Raw genomic sequence first — 17513 nt, forward strand, 5'->3', positions numbered from 1 at the left:
CACATCTCAACATCAACTGTTCAGATGAGAATGCATGAATCAGGCCTTCGTGGTCAAATTGCTGCAAAGAAACCACTATTAAAAGGACACCAATAATAAGAAGAGACTTGCTTGGGCCAAGAAACACAAGCAATGGAAATCTGTCCTTTGGTCCGATGAGTCCAAATGTGTGATTTTTGGTTCCAACTGCCATGTCTTTGTGAGATGCAGAGTAGGTGAACGGATGATCTCCGCATGTGTGGTTCCCACCGTGAAGCACGGAGGAGGAGGTGTGATGGTCCTTTGCTGATGACACTGTCAGTGATTTATTTATCAGACAAGGCACACTTAACCTCTCTGGGGTAGGTGGGGCGCAATCGTTCCACCTGTCCAATAGCCAGGGAAAATACAGAGCGCCATATTCAAATAAAATGATATAAAGATCAAACTTTCATTAAATCACACATGTAAGATACCAAATTAAAGCTACACTCGTTGTGAATCCAACATGTCAGATTTCAAAAAGGCTTTTCGGCGAAAGCATAAGATGCTATTATCTGATGATAGCACAACAGTAAACAAAGAGAGTAACATATTTCAACACTGCAGGCACGACACAAAACGCAGAAATAAAAATATAATTCATGCCTTACCTTTGACGAAATTCTTTTGTTGGCACTCCAATATGTCCCATAAACATCACAAATGGTCCTTTTGTTCGATTAATTCCGTTGATATATATCCAAAATGTCAATTTATTTGGCGCGTTTCATCCAGAAAAACACAGCTTCCAACTTGCGCAACGTCACTACAAAATATATCAAAAGTTACATGTAAACTTTACCAAAACACTTCAAACTACTTTTGTAATACATCGATAGGTATTTTTAAACGTTAATAATCGATCAATTTGAAGACAGGATGATCTGTGTTCAATACAAAAAGAAAACAACTTTTTTGGTAATGTGCCTCTCTCAAACAATTTACTTCAAGTGACCCTCATTTACGATGGCCGTACTTCTTCATTACACAAAGGAATAACCTCAACCAATTTCCAAAGACTGGTGACATCCATTGGAAGCGGTAGGAACTGCAAACAAGTCCCTTAGAAATCTGGTGTCCCAATGAAAACTCATTGAAAAGACAGTGACCTCAAAAAAATAAAAATTCTGAATGGTTTGTCCTCGGGGTTTTGCCTGCTACATAAGTTCTGTTATGCTCACAGACATGATTCAAACAGTTTTAGAAACTTCAGAGTGTTTTCTATCCAAATCTACTAATAATATGCATATCTTATATTCTGAGGATGAGTAGAAGGAAGTTGAAATTGGGCACGCTATTTATCCAAAAGTGAAAATGCTGCCCCCTACCCCGAAGAAGTTAACCAGCATGGCTACCATAACATTCTGCAGCGATATGCCATCCCATCTGCTTGCGCTTAGTGGGACTATCATTTGTTTTTCAAAAGGACAATGACCCAAAACACACCTCCAGGCTGTGTAAGGACTATTTGACCAAGATGGAGAGTGATGGAGTGCTGCATCAGATGATCTGGCCTCCACAATCACCCGACCTCAACCCAATTGAGATGGTTTGGGATGAGTTGGACTGCAGAGTGAAGGAAAAGCAGCCAAAAAGTGCTCAGCATACGTGGGAACTCCTTCAAGACTGTTGGAAAAGCATTCCAGGTGAAGCTGGTTGAGAGAATGCTAAGAGTGTGCAAAGCTGTCATCAGTGCAAAGAGTGGCTACCTTGAAGCATCTATAATTAAAAAAAAAAAAAGATTTGTTTTGACTTTTTTGGTTACTACATGATTCCATATGTGTTATTTCATAGTGTTGATGTATTCAATATTATACTACAATGTATAAAATAGTAAACATTTATAAAATCCTTTAAATGAGTAGGTGTGTCCAAACTTTTGACAGGTTTGATGGTTCTGTGATCACCTGTATAAATAAAGGACACAGAAAATTAAATACAGAAATGCTGCCACAGTTACCTTGAGGGCCTTGGATGCCACGGTGACCCCGGTCTGGAGCATTCCATCAGCGATACCTAGCCGGTCAGTGTTACAGAGGAAGGGCGTTACCAGTGTTACATACTTGGCGCCGCACCACGGCTTCAGCAGGCCCAGCGCCCAGCTCTCTGTGTCCCCGCCCACATTATCCAGAACCAGATCAAACCTAGGACAGGGGGGAGAGGTAGAGAGAGATGGAGAGAGAGTTCATTTCGTTACATGGAGAGTCATTTTCCCACACACCAATGAGAGTTGACTGTGGCTATGAGAGAGATGTGCCCAAGCCTTGATTACAGCAAACTGACCAATGGGGAACACTCCTCATCCTATTCAGATAAATGCCACCTTGGAGGTTTTAAAGTGTGTCTGCATGTGCTTCTGTGTGTCTGCATGTGCTTCTTTCTGTGTGACAAGGGAAAAGGTGAGTGTGTTCGTGGGCGAGCTCACTTTTCCAGCGCTCTCAGTGGCACCTCAACAGGCCCAGCTGTGTAGTCCACCACGTGATCCACCCCTAGACCCCTCACCAGCCGCTCGGCATTCTGGGAGCAGGTTACTGTCACATGGGCTCCCCAGGCCTTGAGCATCTGAGACGAGAAAACGGGATCTACATCATCATCACACTTTTTGCGGGTACCTGGAATGATGTTGATAATATCAGTAAGACTTGTGTAATAGAAGTGAGGGTGAGCGAGGGTGCAGCCGGTACACATATCATCTCTTATAACAGGAGAGATCAGATGAACCAGCACTGAATCCCTCATGTAAGATACATGTGCAGATTGAGGTCACAGCAAAAGGCTGAAGTGGCACACTAGGACACCCGATCCAAGACGAGTGTATAACATCACTGACATAATTATAAACAGCTGTCCATGGAACAAAACTTAGATAATATAATTGTTTGTTTATTATCAAGGATCTTTCTTTTCCACCATTGTTTTGTATTATGACCATGCAGCTATCGTCACTGCGATGTGGTTTGAATACCTAAGATTGAAAGTAAACAGAGTCACATTGAAGATGAAGTCATGAATCTACAGAATGAGAGCATCATGGTTATCATCAGCAGCATAATCACCTGTATGGAAAATGTTCCGACTCCTCCTGAACCTCCCAGGATCAGAATGCTGCATGAGGATGAAAAACACCGGATTAAAACACAGAGAAGTAAACACAGAGTCATAATGGAGACAAAAGTATGTCCTTCACTAATCCAGGTTTTTGTGTTTGACTTTGATGTACATTTCACGTGTGTACAAAACACACACACATTAAACTGAGTGTACAAAACATTAGGAACACTTTCCTAATATTGAGTTGCATCCCCTTTCGCCCTCAGAACAGCTTCAATTCGTTGAGGCATGGACTCTACAAGGTGTCGAAAGCGTTCCACAGGGATGCTGGCCCATGTTGACTCCAATGCTTCCCACAGTTTCGTCAAGTTGACTGGATGTCCTTTGGGTGGTGGACCATTTTTGATTCACACGGGAAACGTGAAAAACATAGCAACTTTGCAGTTCTTGACACACTCAAACCAGTGCACCAGGCACCCTTACCAAACCCTGTTCAAAGGCATTAAATATTTTGTCTTGCCCATTCACCCTCTGAATGTCACACATACACAATCCATGTCTCAATTGTCTCAAGGCTTAAAAATCATTCTTTAACCTGTCTCCTCCCCTTCATCTATACAGATTAAAGTCGATTTAACAACTGAAATCAATAAAGGATCATATCTTTCCCCTGGATTCACCTGGCCAGTCTGTCATGGAAAGAGCAGGTGTTCCTAATGTTTTGTACACTCAGTGTTTATCAAAGTTATACACAAAAATGTGTCCAATTGTTCTATATGTTGCATGTGAACCAGGTGCTTCAGAGTCCAGTGCCATTCCAACCACTGATGAAGCCCGTTTCCAAAGAACCAATCTCGCCCACAGTACAATTCCCTCCACATGCTCATTACCCACAGGCCTCATAGAGACAGGATTTTTATGAAATAACCAAGTTGAATATTGAACTAGATCAAAGACACGAGAAGTATTTTAGATGAATATGGACAACAGCATAGGTTAGAAGGGGAAAGAGACAACTTGAACTCAAAGTGGCAGGAAACGTGTGTGTGTGTGTGTGTGTGTGTGTGTGTGTGTGTGTGTGTGTGTGTGAGAGAGAGTGTGCATGTGTGTACTTGCCGTTTCTTGGCACAGTTGTCCTTGTTGAGGCCTCCTGTGTTGACTAGGGCAGACCAGGCTGTGGCAGCCACGTAAGGAACAGCCGCCGCCTCTATGTGACTCAGACATTTGGGCTTTTTGGACACCTGACACGGACACAAAATGGCACACTCAAAAGTAGGTCACAAATATCTGTCCATATGTCAAAAGGTTGAGGTAAGGATTAGGGGGAAGAGAAATCTGATCCTAGATCAACTTCCACCTTGGGCCTGACAAACCTCCCACCAAACCTGTCACTATCTGAAACGGTTCAGTAATCACCCATTAAAAGTTATGCATTATGATGCCACGTAAAAGCTGACTAATCTGTCTGCAGTCCTAATTTCTCCTCCTCTTCACATAGAAAGGGCAGCGTTTCCCCTAAATGCATTTAGCAGGGGCGCACCGCCACATTATTTATACATACAGTACCAGTCAAAAGTTTGGACACACCATTCAAGGGTTTTTCTTTATTTTTACTATTTTCTACATTGTAGAATAATAGTGAAGACATCAAAACTATGAAATAACACATTTGGAATTATGAAGTAACCAAAAGTGTTAAACAAATCAAAATACACTGCTCAAAAAAATAAAGGGAACACTTAAACAACACAATGTAACTCCAAGTCAATCACACTTCTGTGAAATCAAACTGTCCACTTAGGAAGCAACACTGATTGACAATAAATTTCACATGCTGTTGTGCAAATGGAATAGACAAAAGGTGGAAATTATAGGCAATTAGCAAGACACCCCCAAAAAAGGAGTGATTCTGCAGGTGGTGACCACAGACAACTTCTCAGTTCCTATGCTTCCTGGCTGATGTTTTGGTCACTTTTGAATGCTGGCGGTGCTCTCACTCTAGTGGTAGCATGAGACGGAGTCTACAACCCACACAAGTGGCTCAGGTAGTGCAGTTCATCCAGGATGGCACATCAATGCGAGCTGTGGCAAAAAGGTTTGCTGTGTCTGTCAGCGTAGTGTCCAGAGCATGGAGGCGCTACCAGGAGACAGGCCAGTACATCAGGAGACGTGGAGGAGGCCGTAGGAGGGCAACAACCCAGCAGCAGGACCGCTACCTCCGCCTTTGAGCAGGAGGAGCACCACCCCTATACCCCTATACCACCCCTATCTTGTCACAACACAACTGATTGGCTCAAACAGATTAAGAAGGAAAGAAATTCCACAAATTAACTTCTTTGGGCTGCAAGCCCGAAGCCGGGCACAATATGACAACAGCCACTTCAAGTGCAGGGCGCGAAATTCAAAAGATATTTTTTAGAAATATTTAACTTTCACACATTAACAAGTCCAATACAGCAAATGAAAGATAAACATCTTGTGAATCCAGCCAACATGTCCGATTTTTAAAATGTTTTACAGCGAAAACACCACGTATATTTATGTTAGCTCACCACCAAATACAAAAAAGGACAGACATTTTTCACAGCACAGGTAGCATGCACAAAACCAACCTAACTAACCAAGAACCAACCAAGAAACAACTTCATCAGATGACATTCTTATAACATGTTATACAATAAATCTATGTTTTGTTTGAAAAATGTGCATATTTGAGGTATAAATCAGTTTTACATTGCAGCTACCATCACAGCTACCGTCAGAAATAGCACCGAAGCAGCCAGAGTAATTACAGACACCAACGTCAAATACCTAAATACTCATCATAAAACATTTCTGAAAAATACATGGTGTACAGCAAATGAAAGACAAGCATCTTGTGAATCCAGCCAATATTTCCGATTTCTTAAGTGTTTTACAGCGAAAACACAATATAGCATTATATTAGCTTACCACAATAGCCAGAAACACAAGCCATTTACCAGCAGCAAAAGTTAGCGATCGTAACAAACCAGCAAAGGATATATAATTTTTGACTAACCTTGATAAGCTTCATCAGATGACAGTCCTATAACATCAGGTTATACATATCCTTATGTTTTGTTCGGAAATGTGCATATTTAGAGCTGAAATCAGTGGTTATACATTGTGCTAACGTAGCATCTTTTTCCCAGAATGTCCGGATATTTTTATGACACTCACCTATTCTGACCAAATAACTATTCATAAACGTTACTAAAAAATACATGTTGTATAGGAAATGATAGATACACTAGTTCTTAATGCAATCGCCGTGTTAGAATTCTAAAAATAACTTCATTACGACATCCAGCTTACGTTATAGCGAGAGAGTGCCCAAAATCTGGGCGCAAACTAATAGTACACATGTTCGACAGATATATGAAACATCATAAAATGGGTCCTACTTTTGATGATCTTCCATCAGAATGTTGTACAAGGGGTCCTTTGTCGGGAACAATCGTTGTTTGGTTTTAGAATGTCCTCTTCTCCAGTCAATTAGCACGGAAAGCTAGCAAAGTGGCGCGAAGCTCTCCTTCGTGAACAAACGCAGACAACGCAACACCCCTAACGTCCCAAAAAAAATTCAATAATCTAATAAAACTATATTGAAAAAACATACTTTACGATGATATTGTCACATTTATCAAATAAAATCAAAGCCGGAGATATTAGCCGTCTATAACGACAGCTTTTCAGAAGGCAATACCCGGTCCCTTCTCGCGCCTTCCAGAAAACAGGAAATTGGTGTCACGTCATGCCAAGAGCTCTTATTCCACCTCAGATCAAGTTATACACTCCATTTCTTCTCTCACTGCCTGTTGACATCTAGTGGAAGGCGTATGAAGTGCATGTATACTAATACATATCAAGCACATTTATAGGCAGGCCCTAGAACAGAGCATCGATTTCAGATTTTCCACTTCCTCTCAGGAAGTTCGCTGCAAAATGAGTTCTGTTTAACTCACAGATATAATTCAAACAGTTTTAGAAACTAGAGAGTGTTTTCTATCCAATAGTAATAATAACATGCATATTGTACGAGCAAGAATTGAGTACGAGGCCGTTTGAAATGGGCACCTTTTATCCAGGCTACTCAATACTGCCCCTGCAGCCCAAAGAGGTTTTAACAAGGCAATTGAAATGCCTTGCAATTGAAATGCATTCCAGGTGACTACCTCATTAAGTTGGTTGAGAGAATGCCAAGAGTGTGCAAAGCTGTCATCAAGGCAAAGGGTGGCTACTTTGAAGAAACTCAAATATAAAATATATTTTGATTTGTTTAACACTTTTTTGGTTACTACATGACTCCATAGTTTTGATGTCTTCACTATTATTCTACAATGTAGAAATGTAGAACATAGTAAAAATAAAGAAAAACCCTGAGTAGGTGTGTCCAAACTTTTGACTGGTACTGTATATCATTTTGGGGATGGTAAAACGTTTTCAGTGTAAACTTGAACGACTAAAACCAGATACAAAGCATGTAGAAAAGATAATGGAGCATTATTTTTTTTTAAATAAAAAAATAGTTGAGAACTAACAATCACCTAAATCGGGGAGAATATAAAATTCAAAAAATGTCATGTTTGACAGAACACGGAATAAGCCATGGGAAAATGTGTTGAACTGCAGGAAATTAGCCTTAAAACTGCACATTTTCTCTCAGCCCCATAAATAAATGCATAGAATTTCAGGAAACTATCTTTGAAACTGTGAAATGTTGTCTCTGCCCCATGGAAAAATGTGTAGAATTGCAGGAAATTTGCTTTACAATTTTGAAATCTAAAGAGAACCTCTAAAACCACTCTATTGGCCACACCCACACTTATCAAAGGGGAAACACTGAAGCCATTAATGACCATGCCTCACTGAGCAGCAGCCACACTGCCTGCTGCTTTTCTTCTCAAATCTGAGACCAATTGTAGTCTATCCCAAAAGTCCATTCCAGCCTAGCAACATAATTTAGCTCACAAGAGATACCTAGTATTGCCTATACCAAGGTATCCAAACACTACTGTGCATTGTCTCTTGAACATGCAAGAGAAAGCAGAGTATCCCTGGTAATGGTAAAGAAAGTGAGATTTAAAAAATATATAGTAGTTCAGCTGAAATGTTAAATACTCGTACACATATTTGCATGTACAATGTAGAAATAAGCAAACAGTGGTTTTGGTAAAAAAAAAAATAAAAAAAAAAATACAACATAAACAGGTCAGAAACAAAACAGTACCTCATTTGCACTCAACACCACAAACTCAGCCAGGCTGCCTTGTTTCCATGGGGGAATGGCCGCCCACACCTGAGAAGAAAAAATACAACAATGGCTTAACCAACCATGCACTAGTATGACCCTGCATGGTTGGCACAGATTCAAATATTGTGAAAAAAAAATAATCTCTGTTTGGATATACACTATATACACAAAAGTATGTGGACACCCCTTCAAATTAGTGGTTTCTCCTATTTCAGCCACACCCGTTGCTGACAGGTGTTTAAAATCGAGCACATAGCCAAGCAATCTCCATAGACAAACATTGTCAGTAGAATGGCCTTACTTAAGAGCTCAGTGACTTTCAACATGGCACCGTCATAGGATGCAACCTTTCCAACAAGTCAGTTCGTCAAATTTCTGCCCTGTGAGAGCTGCCCCGGTCAACTGTAAGTGCTGTTATTGTGAATTGGAAACATTTAGAAGCAACAACGGCTCAGCCACGAAGTGGTAAGACACACAGAAAGGGACCACCGAGTGCTGAAGCGCTTAGCGCGTAAAAATCATCTGTCCTCGGTTGCAACACACACTACAGATTTCCAAACTGCCTCTGGAAGCAACGTCAGCGCAAGAACTGTTCGTTGGGAGCTTAATCAAATGGGTTTCCATGGCCGAGCAGCCACACACAAGCCTAAGATTACCATAAGCAATGCCAAGCGTCGGCTGGAGTGGTGTAATGCTCGCCACCATTGGACTCTGAAGCAGTGGAAAGCATTCTCTGGAGTGTTGAATCCCGCTTCACCATCTGGCAGTCCAACGAACTAATCTGGTTTTGGTGGATGCCAGGAGAACGCTACCTGCCCCAATGCATAGTGCCAACTGTAAAGTTTGGTGGAGGAGGAATAATGGTCTGGGGCTTTTTTTCATGGTTCGGGCTAGGCCCCTTAGTTCCAGTAAAGGGAAATATTAATGCTACAGCATACAATGACATTGTAGACGATTCTGTGCTTCCAACTTTGTGGCAACAGTTTGGGGAAGGCCCTTTCCTGTTTCATCATGACAATGCCCCCGTGCACAAAGCAAGGTCCATACAGAAATGGTTTGTTGAGATCGGTGTGGAAGAACTTGACTGGCCTGCAGAGCCCCCAACCTCAACCCCATCGAACACCTTTGAGATTAATTGGAACGCCGACTGCGAGCCAGGTCTAATCGCCCAACCTCACTAAAGCTTGCGGCTGAATGGAAGCAACTCCCCGCAGCGATGTTCCAACATCTTGTGGACAGCCTTCCCAGAAGAGTGGAGGCTGTTATAGCAGCAAAGGGAGGACCAACTCCATATCAATGCCTATGATTTTGGAATGAGATGTTCAACGAGCAGGTGTCCACATACTCTTGGTCATGTAGTGTATGTTATATTTACATCCATTTGATGGGATAGTGTTTCACTGCAAGCCACAGGCCCACCTACTGGGGAACCAGGCCCACCCAATCAGATAAAAAAAAAAAAAAAATGATGCTCTACTTGTCAGTGAGGGGATTAGATTAATCTGGCCCGGGCACCCAGGTAGGTATGTTTTACACCAGGTGAAAGATGATTGTATTCGTTTTGAAACCGGGCTGCCTCCCGGGCGCGAGCCAGGTGCCCTGTTCAAAGCCCACAGCGAAGTTGGCTCAAAACCAAAGTGACGTAATTAAGCACGAGGAGTAACATTCTGTAGCCTTCTGTGTTTTCAAAAGTGATTGCTTTGGATAAAAACGCTTTATCTGCCTTAACAATGAAAACTAGTTTGAAACGAAGCACCATGCTACCTTGTTGACAACATGACCGAGTGGCGCAGATTACTGTTCCATTTGAGAAGGGCTCTCCTCCGTCACGGCTTTTGCTTGTTCACGTCACGGGCCATAGACCGGTACTCAGCATAATCGAATCCGCCCAGTGTTCCAAACAGGACATTATTTGTCTTTTTACCTAAACATGCAAACACCATCAGATATAATTCATAGCAAGCAGTGCAGTGCACTGGAATGACATTCACTCTCTTGGGATGGGTGGACGAAAATAACTAACTGTAAGTCACACCCCCATTAAGCCACGAATATGACTGTATTGATAAATACAATATGTCACTCTGATTCTATGGCTATATGCACCATGCCACTGCCTACTTCATTTATTAATTTAGCAAACAAGACAGCTCATAATCCAGTGCTTCTATCAGTCAACACACCTATATTTTAGCTTTAATTAGCTTTAAATATGCAACATTTTCACTCAGCCTCATGGAAAAACTTTGTAGAATAGCATGAGATTAGCTATGAAACTGCACATGTTCCTCTCTGCCCCAAGGCAAAATCTGTAGAATTGAAGGAAATTAGCTTTAAAACAGTAACATTTTCTCTCAGCCTCATAGCAAAATGTGTAGAATAGCATGAGATTAGCTATCAAACTGCACATGTTTCTCTCTGCCCCGTGGCAAAATGTGTAGAATTGCAGGAAGTTAGATGTATATTTTTTGACCCACCCATCAACCAATTAATGGCTACGCTACTGCCCCAAGGGGGTGCAATTAAATGTAACATTATACAATGAGGTACTCCACATCTCAGCTGCACTTGGATTAAGTAAACAAAGCACTAACAGAGAGCCAAAAAACAGACAGCCCCTCATTGTCATAACATGCTACAATGACATGACTTTATGAAGAGGCACTGTGGAGCCACATTGTATTTATACTATAAGTCACACACACACACACACACACACACGCACAGACAGACAGAAAGTGTCGCCCTATTCTACTCCATCCTGGGGCCTGTGTTACCTCATCCCCCTCTTTAAAGTAGGCTGGTGTCACATCCAGACCACACTCCATGATGACTCCGGACATATCTCGGCCCAGAATGAGGGGGAACTCACTGCCCGACTGCTTGATGTTCAGGGGGTCTCTCTTCATGGCCATAGTGGCAGCCCCATACCCGCCTGAGAGGGCAGAAACAACACAGAAATTAGGCCTAACCAAATTAGAAATAACCACAAAAACAGTCCACGTGGAGACGTGTTGATTCAGTTAAGAACAGAGGCCACAATGATGAGAACACAGATTAACTGGCAAGATCATCACTGAATATGCCGAGAGTTAACCATGAAGAAGTCCAGGCACCCTACCTCCTCAAAGAGCACATATAGGCCTAGCTGTGGTTTACCAGTCGCTGAGTGGTGGGAGCGGGTAAGGAGTTTGATGATTCACAATTCAACCACCCGTTGCGTCAGTCTACTTTCCCTTTGCGTCAGAAGAGCTTTACTCGTTACCTGGTGTGATCCATTATGCAAACATAGCGCTCTCTCACACAGACCATATTTGAATGGCAAAAAAAAACAGATGCTCAGTCAACTCTGAATGAGAGCAGTTTAGACTGAGGGATGTTGAATTTTCTTTTCACTAGTGGTGTGCGCACAAATGTGAAAATGTCTTGCATCTGTCTTCATATAGGTACAGGAGCTCCACAATACGGTTGAGCTGATATTCTATAAGAGGAACAGGAGCTCAAGCAGTAGAACATTTGAGGTGCTGGTACTCAGCTCCGGTGAGCTCCTACCCAAGTCAAGCACAGGCTATATGTAAAATATCTGATAGTCTATGTTCTCTAAGAACTGAAGGTTATAGGAAAACCACTGACATGAACAATGAAAAGGTAGCCTATAAAAAAAGTTACATCACGGGAATCAAACGAGCTAGAAGACCACATATCTTTATCAGGCACCAACCTCTCATGCTGACGTCAATGGGGTTTAGACCTGCGGCATGAACTTGAACGACGACTTCATTCGGATAGTTGATGATTGGGAAGCTGGCGTTTTTAGTGAACCGTAGGACATCATTGCTGCCGTATCTATCGATAACCCAAGCAGGCATTATTGTCATACGGCTGTTTGAGGTGTTGAACAGTCTCCTCTGATCTCCATGGACCAATGTTTTCACACATGGTGCTCTACTGTGAAGGAGACACGACCACCAACTGCAAGCCAACTGTCTCAAATGAAGCATGATTATCTCCAGATATCAATTGTCAATGCACTTTCTCTTCAATCGTGTACTCTGCACATTATTTATCAAGCCATGCACGCGACTACAATTAGCTCAATGACTGATATCTAATATTTCCATTCATTAGACAATACAATGGGAAAAGTTGCAGATACTATAGTTTTTACAGTCTGGAAGGAGAGTGTTCACTTAGCTCTGCACTTAATACTGCTTCCTCGTCTACTGCTGGCAGCGTCTGACAGCTTCTACTCAACCAATGGTAATGCGGTTTACTCATCCCCCATCCAATCACAGAGCACGATGTTGGGATTCCAGAAGCGAAACAAACATGGCAGCCTCCTGTCGCTGAAGGTTGCTGTAGATTTCCCAGGTTGATTTGGCCCATGACATAGAAAGTATGCTGAGCTTGTCTATAAGAGAGGTACGTTTAATCAACTTGTTGCCAGTAACATGAGCTAGTTTGTATTTGGCGTACTTTATTGGCAATAACGACTAGTCTGCTAGTTGCAATGTAATGTAGCTAGCTAACGTTAGCTACCTAGCTACACATATCAACTGATGCAAAGCCTTAAACTCTGGGAGTTAGTTGGCTAGCTACAGTATCACATCTAAAACATCAATGTATTATTCCACATCCCCACAGAGACATGGTTAAAGTTGAATGGCACAGATTTCCAACCATTTCAGCAGTGTACTGTATAGTCATGTTGATTCAGCAACCATAATGTTCACAAAATGGAAATGATTGTGATTATTATAGAATTATACACATTTCACATTATTTGACAGGTGTCCTTGGCTCTGCGGGAAGGTAGGATCTCCCCCACGGAACTGTGTCGAAAATGCCTGAACCGCATCAAGAAAACTCACTATCTCAATGCTTACATCACTGTGACAGAGGAGCTTGCGTTGAAACAGGCACAGGAGGCTGAGAGTAGGCTCCTCAAAGGTGTGTGCTTCCTATCCGTCTGTATCTGTTTGTTTCTGTGTGCTGTATGTGCATGTTTTGTACAGTGCAGATTATGATCAGGTCTTGCCTTATTATCTTTCTTTCCTACAGGTGCACCCAAAGGTCCACTGGATGGGATCCCCTTTGCTGTGAAGGACAACTTCTGCACAGAGAACATCAAGACCACTTGTGCCTCCAAAATGCTGAAAGGTATGTCCCCCTAATATCTAAAAAAGGGATTCATTGCTCCTCATTTGAGTTGTGCACATTGATAATCCTAATCCCCTGCTGTCTGTTTTGTAGACTACACTCCTCCATACAGTGCTACAGTGGTTCAGAAGCTCCTTGATCAGGGTGCTGTTCTCATGGGGAAAACTAACCTGGATGAGTTTGCAATGGGGTAAGCCTCTTTAACACGTTTCAAGAACTATACATACACTAAGAACTATATTTATTTGCAGAATTACTAGAGTATTATCATCTGCTGGCCTTCATTTACACCCCTCCCTCCATCCTTCTCCAGTGCAGGCAGTACTGACAGTGCTTTTGGACCTGTCCGGAACCCCTGGAGCTATGCCGCCCCTTACAGAGAGCAGACTGGGACTGAAATGGACTCTGACTGGGTCATCACTGGAGGCAGCTCTGGAGGAAGTGCTGCAGCCGTGGCCTCTCTCACCAGCTTCCTGTGAGTCTGCAGACCCAGGGCTGCGTTCAAGAGCTTTGGACTGTTCCAAACTGAAATGACAATTTAAACACACAAATTATTTATTGTTTCCTTGTTCTGGCACTTGCAGCGCTTTAGGGTCGGATACAGGTGGCTCCACCCGTAACCCAGGGGCATTGTGTGGTGTTGTGGCCCTGAAGCCCACCTATGGCCTAGTGTCCAGACATGGCCTCGTCCCCCTGGTCAACTCCATGGACGTCCCAGGCATCATAACCAGGAGTGTCCATGACGCAGCTACAGTCCTGGATATTCTCCAAGGCCATGATGTCAAAGACTCTACTACCATAACCCATAACCCCTCCACACTGACACACCTATTTGAAGACTTTGATGTCAGGAACATCTGTGTGGGCATTCCCAAGGTGAGCTTTCCCTATTCTCCCAGTAGGATCAGGCTTCTCTGCTCATTCCAGTGGTTTAACGTGGAGATTGTTGTTCTGGTTGTGTTGTGTGTCCTTTCCCTCATCGTCAGGAGTACCACGCCCCAGGTCTGTCCCAGGAAACCCTGGCCCAGTGGAGCCGTGTGGCGGACATGTTTGAGCGGGCGGGGGCACGGGTGGAGCAGGTGTCCCTTCCCCACACCCAGCACTCCATCGTCTGCTACCACGTCCTATGCCACACCGAGGTGGCATCCAACATGGCACGCTTTGACGGGCTGGAATATGGTACAAACCAGGTTTCAATATTTAATGCCTTGCGCTGAAAATGCTTTTCTAATTGCCGCTTATGGATTAAGTTGTATTGAATTGAGTGGTTCGATCTCTCTGACTGTCTGGCTATGCTCATTGTTTGATGATCTATGGTGTGAATATATATAGCTCAGTAAATGCAAGACGAAGGTAATTTGATTTGAAAGCCCAACAAAGTGAAGTTTTCCTTAACATTACATTTATTGTAAATGCCCTATAGCCAGCAAAGCCCATGATGGCCACCTCTGTTTATTTTCAGTATTGCTGTGTGTGTAGGGAGGCAGGTAGCCTAGCGGTTACAGCGTTTGGGCAGTAACCAATAGCTTGCTGGATCGAATACCTGAGACGACAAGGTGAAACATCGGTTGATGTGCCCTTTAGCAAGGCACTTGACCCTAATTTGCTGAGAAAGGACATGCCACTATGGCTGACCCTGTAAAACAACATTGCACCTATCCGGCATATGTGACAATAAAACATATACAAAAAAACAACAACATAATATTTATTTACAAGGGATTTATCATTGTAAAGCAAGATTGATATGATATTATTTGTGAATTGTTCTCCACAGGCCACCGTAGTGGGATCGACAGTTCAACAGAGGCCATGTACAGCACCACTCGCCACGAGGGATTCAATGATGTTGTACGAGGAAGAATTCTCTCCGGGAACTACTTCCTGCTCAGACAGTAAGATACATCAGACACATTTTCAGTAAAAAAAAAATTTTTTTTAATTTCAATAGCTTATTTATAGGTAATATTTTTAAAAATACTTCACATTTCTACTACTGTAAGATCAGTGATCATGTTGGGGATGGAAGCAGAAATTAGAGTTTTTGGACAAAAATTAAGATCTCTCACAGGTTGCCTCCCTCAGGAACTACGAGCACTACTTTGTGAAGGCCCAGCAGGTGCGGCGGCTAATAGCGGAGGACTTCAAGCGAGTGTTCAGCTCTGGTGTTGACGTGCTGCTCACGCCCACCACACTGAGTGACGCCATGCGCTACACGGATTTCATGCAGGAAGACAACCGCACACGCAGTGCCCAGGAGGACATTTTTACACAGCCTGTCAACATGGCAGGTACTGAGGAAACATACACTCCCCCGACACTTCAAGGGAAATAATGTTAATCTTTTAACTCTCCCTTTTCAAAGGAATTGGGTTGGAATTCATAGTTCGGTCAACCCATTGATTTAGAAATCAGATTAAGGTCTATCTCAAACAGTTAATCTCCAAAAGGAAACCGATCACTTTGAGGGCAGTTAAAGTTTTCACCCGTCTTTTATCCCCGCAGCCACTGATCTTCAGACAACCTTACCCTCCCAACCTTTCTCCCTTCTCACATTTACCCCTTCAACTCTCTATTTCTGCCCCAGGGCTCCCTGCTGTTTCCGTGCCAACAGCATTATCAAACAGAGGCCTTCCCATTGGCCTGCAGCTGATAGGCCCCGCCCTCCAGGACAGGAAGCTGCTGACGGTAGCCCAGTGGATAGAGCAGAAGGTGGGCTTTCCCCCCATCCGTTACCTTGGAGATGCCGGAGAAGGGGAGATGGGTGAGGAGGTCCATGAGAGAGAGCAGACCTCCGTTGTATGAGGAGAAACATGGACACTAAACTAATGATACAGACCTACTCAGATGGATGATGGTCAAGGAAACGACATACTCAGAAAAAGGTATTTTCTGGTTACTTTTCCAGGGTACTACCACCGAATAAACCCACTTAAAGTGATGCTCCAGAACTTTTGTATAATTTCAGCCAGTAGTTTTTCACAAGTGCTCACGGGCCTGAAGGAAAATCTATCCATTGCGTCACATACAGTTCAATTTGTAATGTTAATAAAGGAACACCATGAAATGTTGCTCCCTTGTGTTTGAAGATAAACAAACTGTTTCAGTAGTATTTGATTTGTACAGAGAACCCTTTCACATGTGTCATTAGGAGCATGTTTACACATCTGTCTGATCATAATGGCCATTATAAATTAGACTTTATCTTGTGAAATGTGTACTTAAAAGTAACTGCTGTGTGTCTGCAGAGTTTTCAGGCTTTTATCAATATTTGTACTTGGAACAAAAGAACACACCACTTTCCATTCACAGTGCAGATAGTACAACTTTACAAGGCAATTGTAATCTTATATACTAATGTTTTCCGTATCAGAATATGTTTTGATAACTTTGAGAATGGTTGTTAATTTGTGCAGTTCCAAGCAATACTCATGAGAGGGTTGTGAGGAGACTAGTTTGCCTTAGGTTAGATTACCATACCCTGAGGCACGGTTAGTCACATGGCACAATAAACAGAGTAAAAAGTCTGGTATAGCTAATTTCAACCCCTAAAGGTTACGTTTAGGATTGGGTGTAGGATAATCTAGGCCCGTATTCACAAAGTCAGTGTAGGAGTGATGATATAGGATTGGTTTTGCCTATTAGATCTTTAGGGGGGAATTCAGACCTGAACTGTATTCCCTTTTTATGCACTTTTCTTTCTAAGTGTATTCTGGCCTTGAATTTACTCTTGGGGAAAAGCCAGTGTCAGCAAGGTATGTGTTTGAAGTGGAGATAAAATGTAGGTCTGGGGGAAGTGTGTCTACAGATACTCTGACCTTGACTTAATTCCCTCATAATTCCACCACCTTTACGTTCTAGTGGGAAAACATTTAAAAAATATCCAATAGAAATAACAACATTCTGTAATTTACTAATTGATGAGTAGGAACAGTTGAAGTCGGAAGTTTACAGACACCTTCTTCAAAAGGTCCTTTGCTGTTGTTCTGGGATTGATTTGCACTTT

General features: G+C 42.5%; 2 protein-coding genes across 2 annotated transcripts in view; one reads left to right on the forward strand and one right to left on the reverse strand.

Moving 5' to 3' along the window:
• The window catches only part of rtn4ip1 (reticulon 4 interacting protein 1), a 30017-nt gene extending 17447 nt beyond the window's left edge, over positions 1-12570 (reverse strand). Inside the window, exons 1-7 of the mRNA XM_038967907.1 lie at positions 12069-12570; positions 11125-11282; positions 8324-8392; positions 4189-4313; positions 3078-3126; positions 2447-2583; positions 1982-2165 (exon numbers count right to left, since the gene is read on the reverse strand). Of these exons, the coding sequence (XP_038823835.1) occupies positions 1982-2165; positions 2447-2583; positions 3078-3126; positions 4189-4313; positions 8324-8392; positions 11125-11282; positions 12069-12348 (1002 nt within the window). The 5' untranslated portion in view covers positions 12349-12570. The remainder of the gene's footprint in view (positions 1-1981; positions 2166-2446; positions 2584-3077; positions 3127-4188; positions 4314-8323; positions 8393-11124; positions 11283-12068) is intronic.
• Positions 12571-12674: 104 nt separating this feature from the next.
• Positions 12675-16448, forward strand: qrsl1 (glutaminyl-tRNA amidotransferase subunit QRSL1). The gene is made up of 10 exons (XM_038967460.1): positions 12675-12769; positions 13138-13297; positions 13409-13507; positions 13601-13697; positions 13821-13982; positions 14092-14383; positions 14494-14686; positions 15285-15402; positions 15593-15798; positions 16095-16448. The coding sequence occupies exons 1-10, from the start codon at positions 12746-12748 to the stop codon at positions 16310-16312; spliced, it is 1569 nt and encodes a 522-aa protein (XP_038823388.1). The 5' UTR covers positions 12675-12745; the 3' UTR covers positions 16313-16448.
• The last annotated feature ends 1065 nt before the right edge of the window (positions 16449-17513 follow it).

Source organism: Salvelinus namaycush, chromosome 28, assembly GCF_016432855.1.
Source record: "Salvelinus namaycush isolate Seneca chromosome 28, SaNama_1.0, whole genome shotgun sequence".
NCBI lineage: Eukaryota > Metazoa > Chordata > Actinopteri > Salmoniformes > Salmonidae > Salvelinus > Salvelinus namaycush.

What these genes read in the sequence shown, in the direction of transcription:
- qrsl1 (XM_038967460.1), top strand. Translation starts at nt 12,746, where the DNA reads ATGCTGAGCTTGTCTATAAGAGAG. An exon ending in TGAGCTTGTCTATAAGAGAG is followed by an intron (nt 12,770 to 13,137) that starts GTACGTTTAATC and finishes ATTATTTGACAG; the next exon opens with GTGTCCTTGGCTCTGCGGGA. An exon ending in CTGGATGAGTTTGCAATGGG is followed by an intron (nt 13,698 to 13,820) that starts GTAAGCCTCTTT and finishes ATCCTTCTCCAG; the next exon opens with TGCAGGCAGTACTGACAGTG.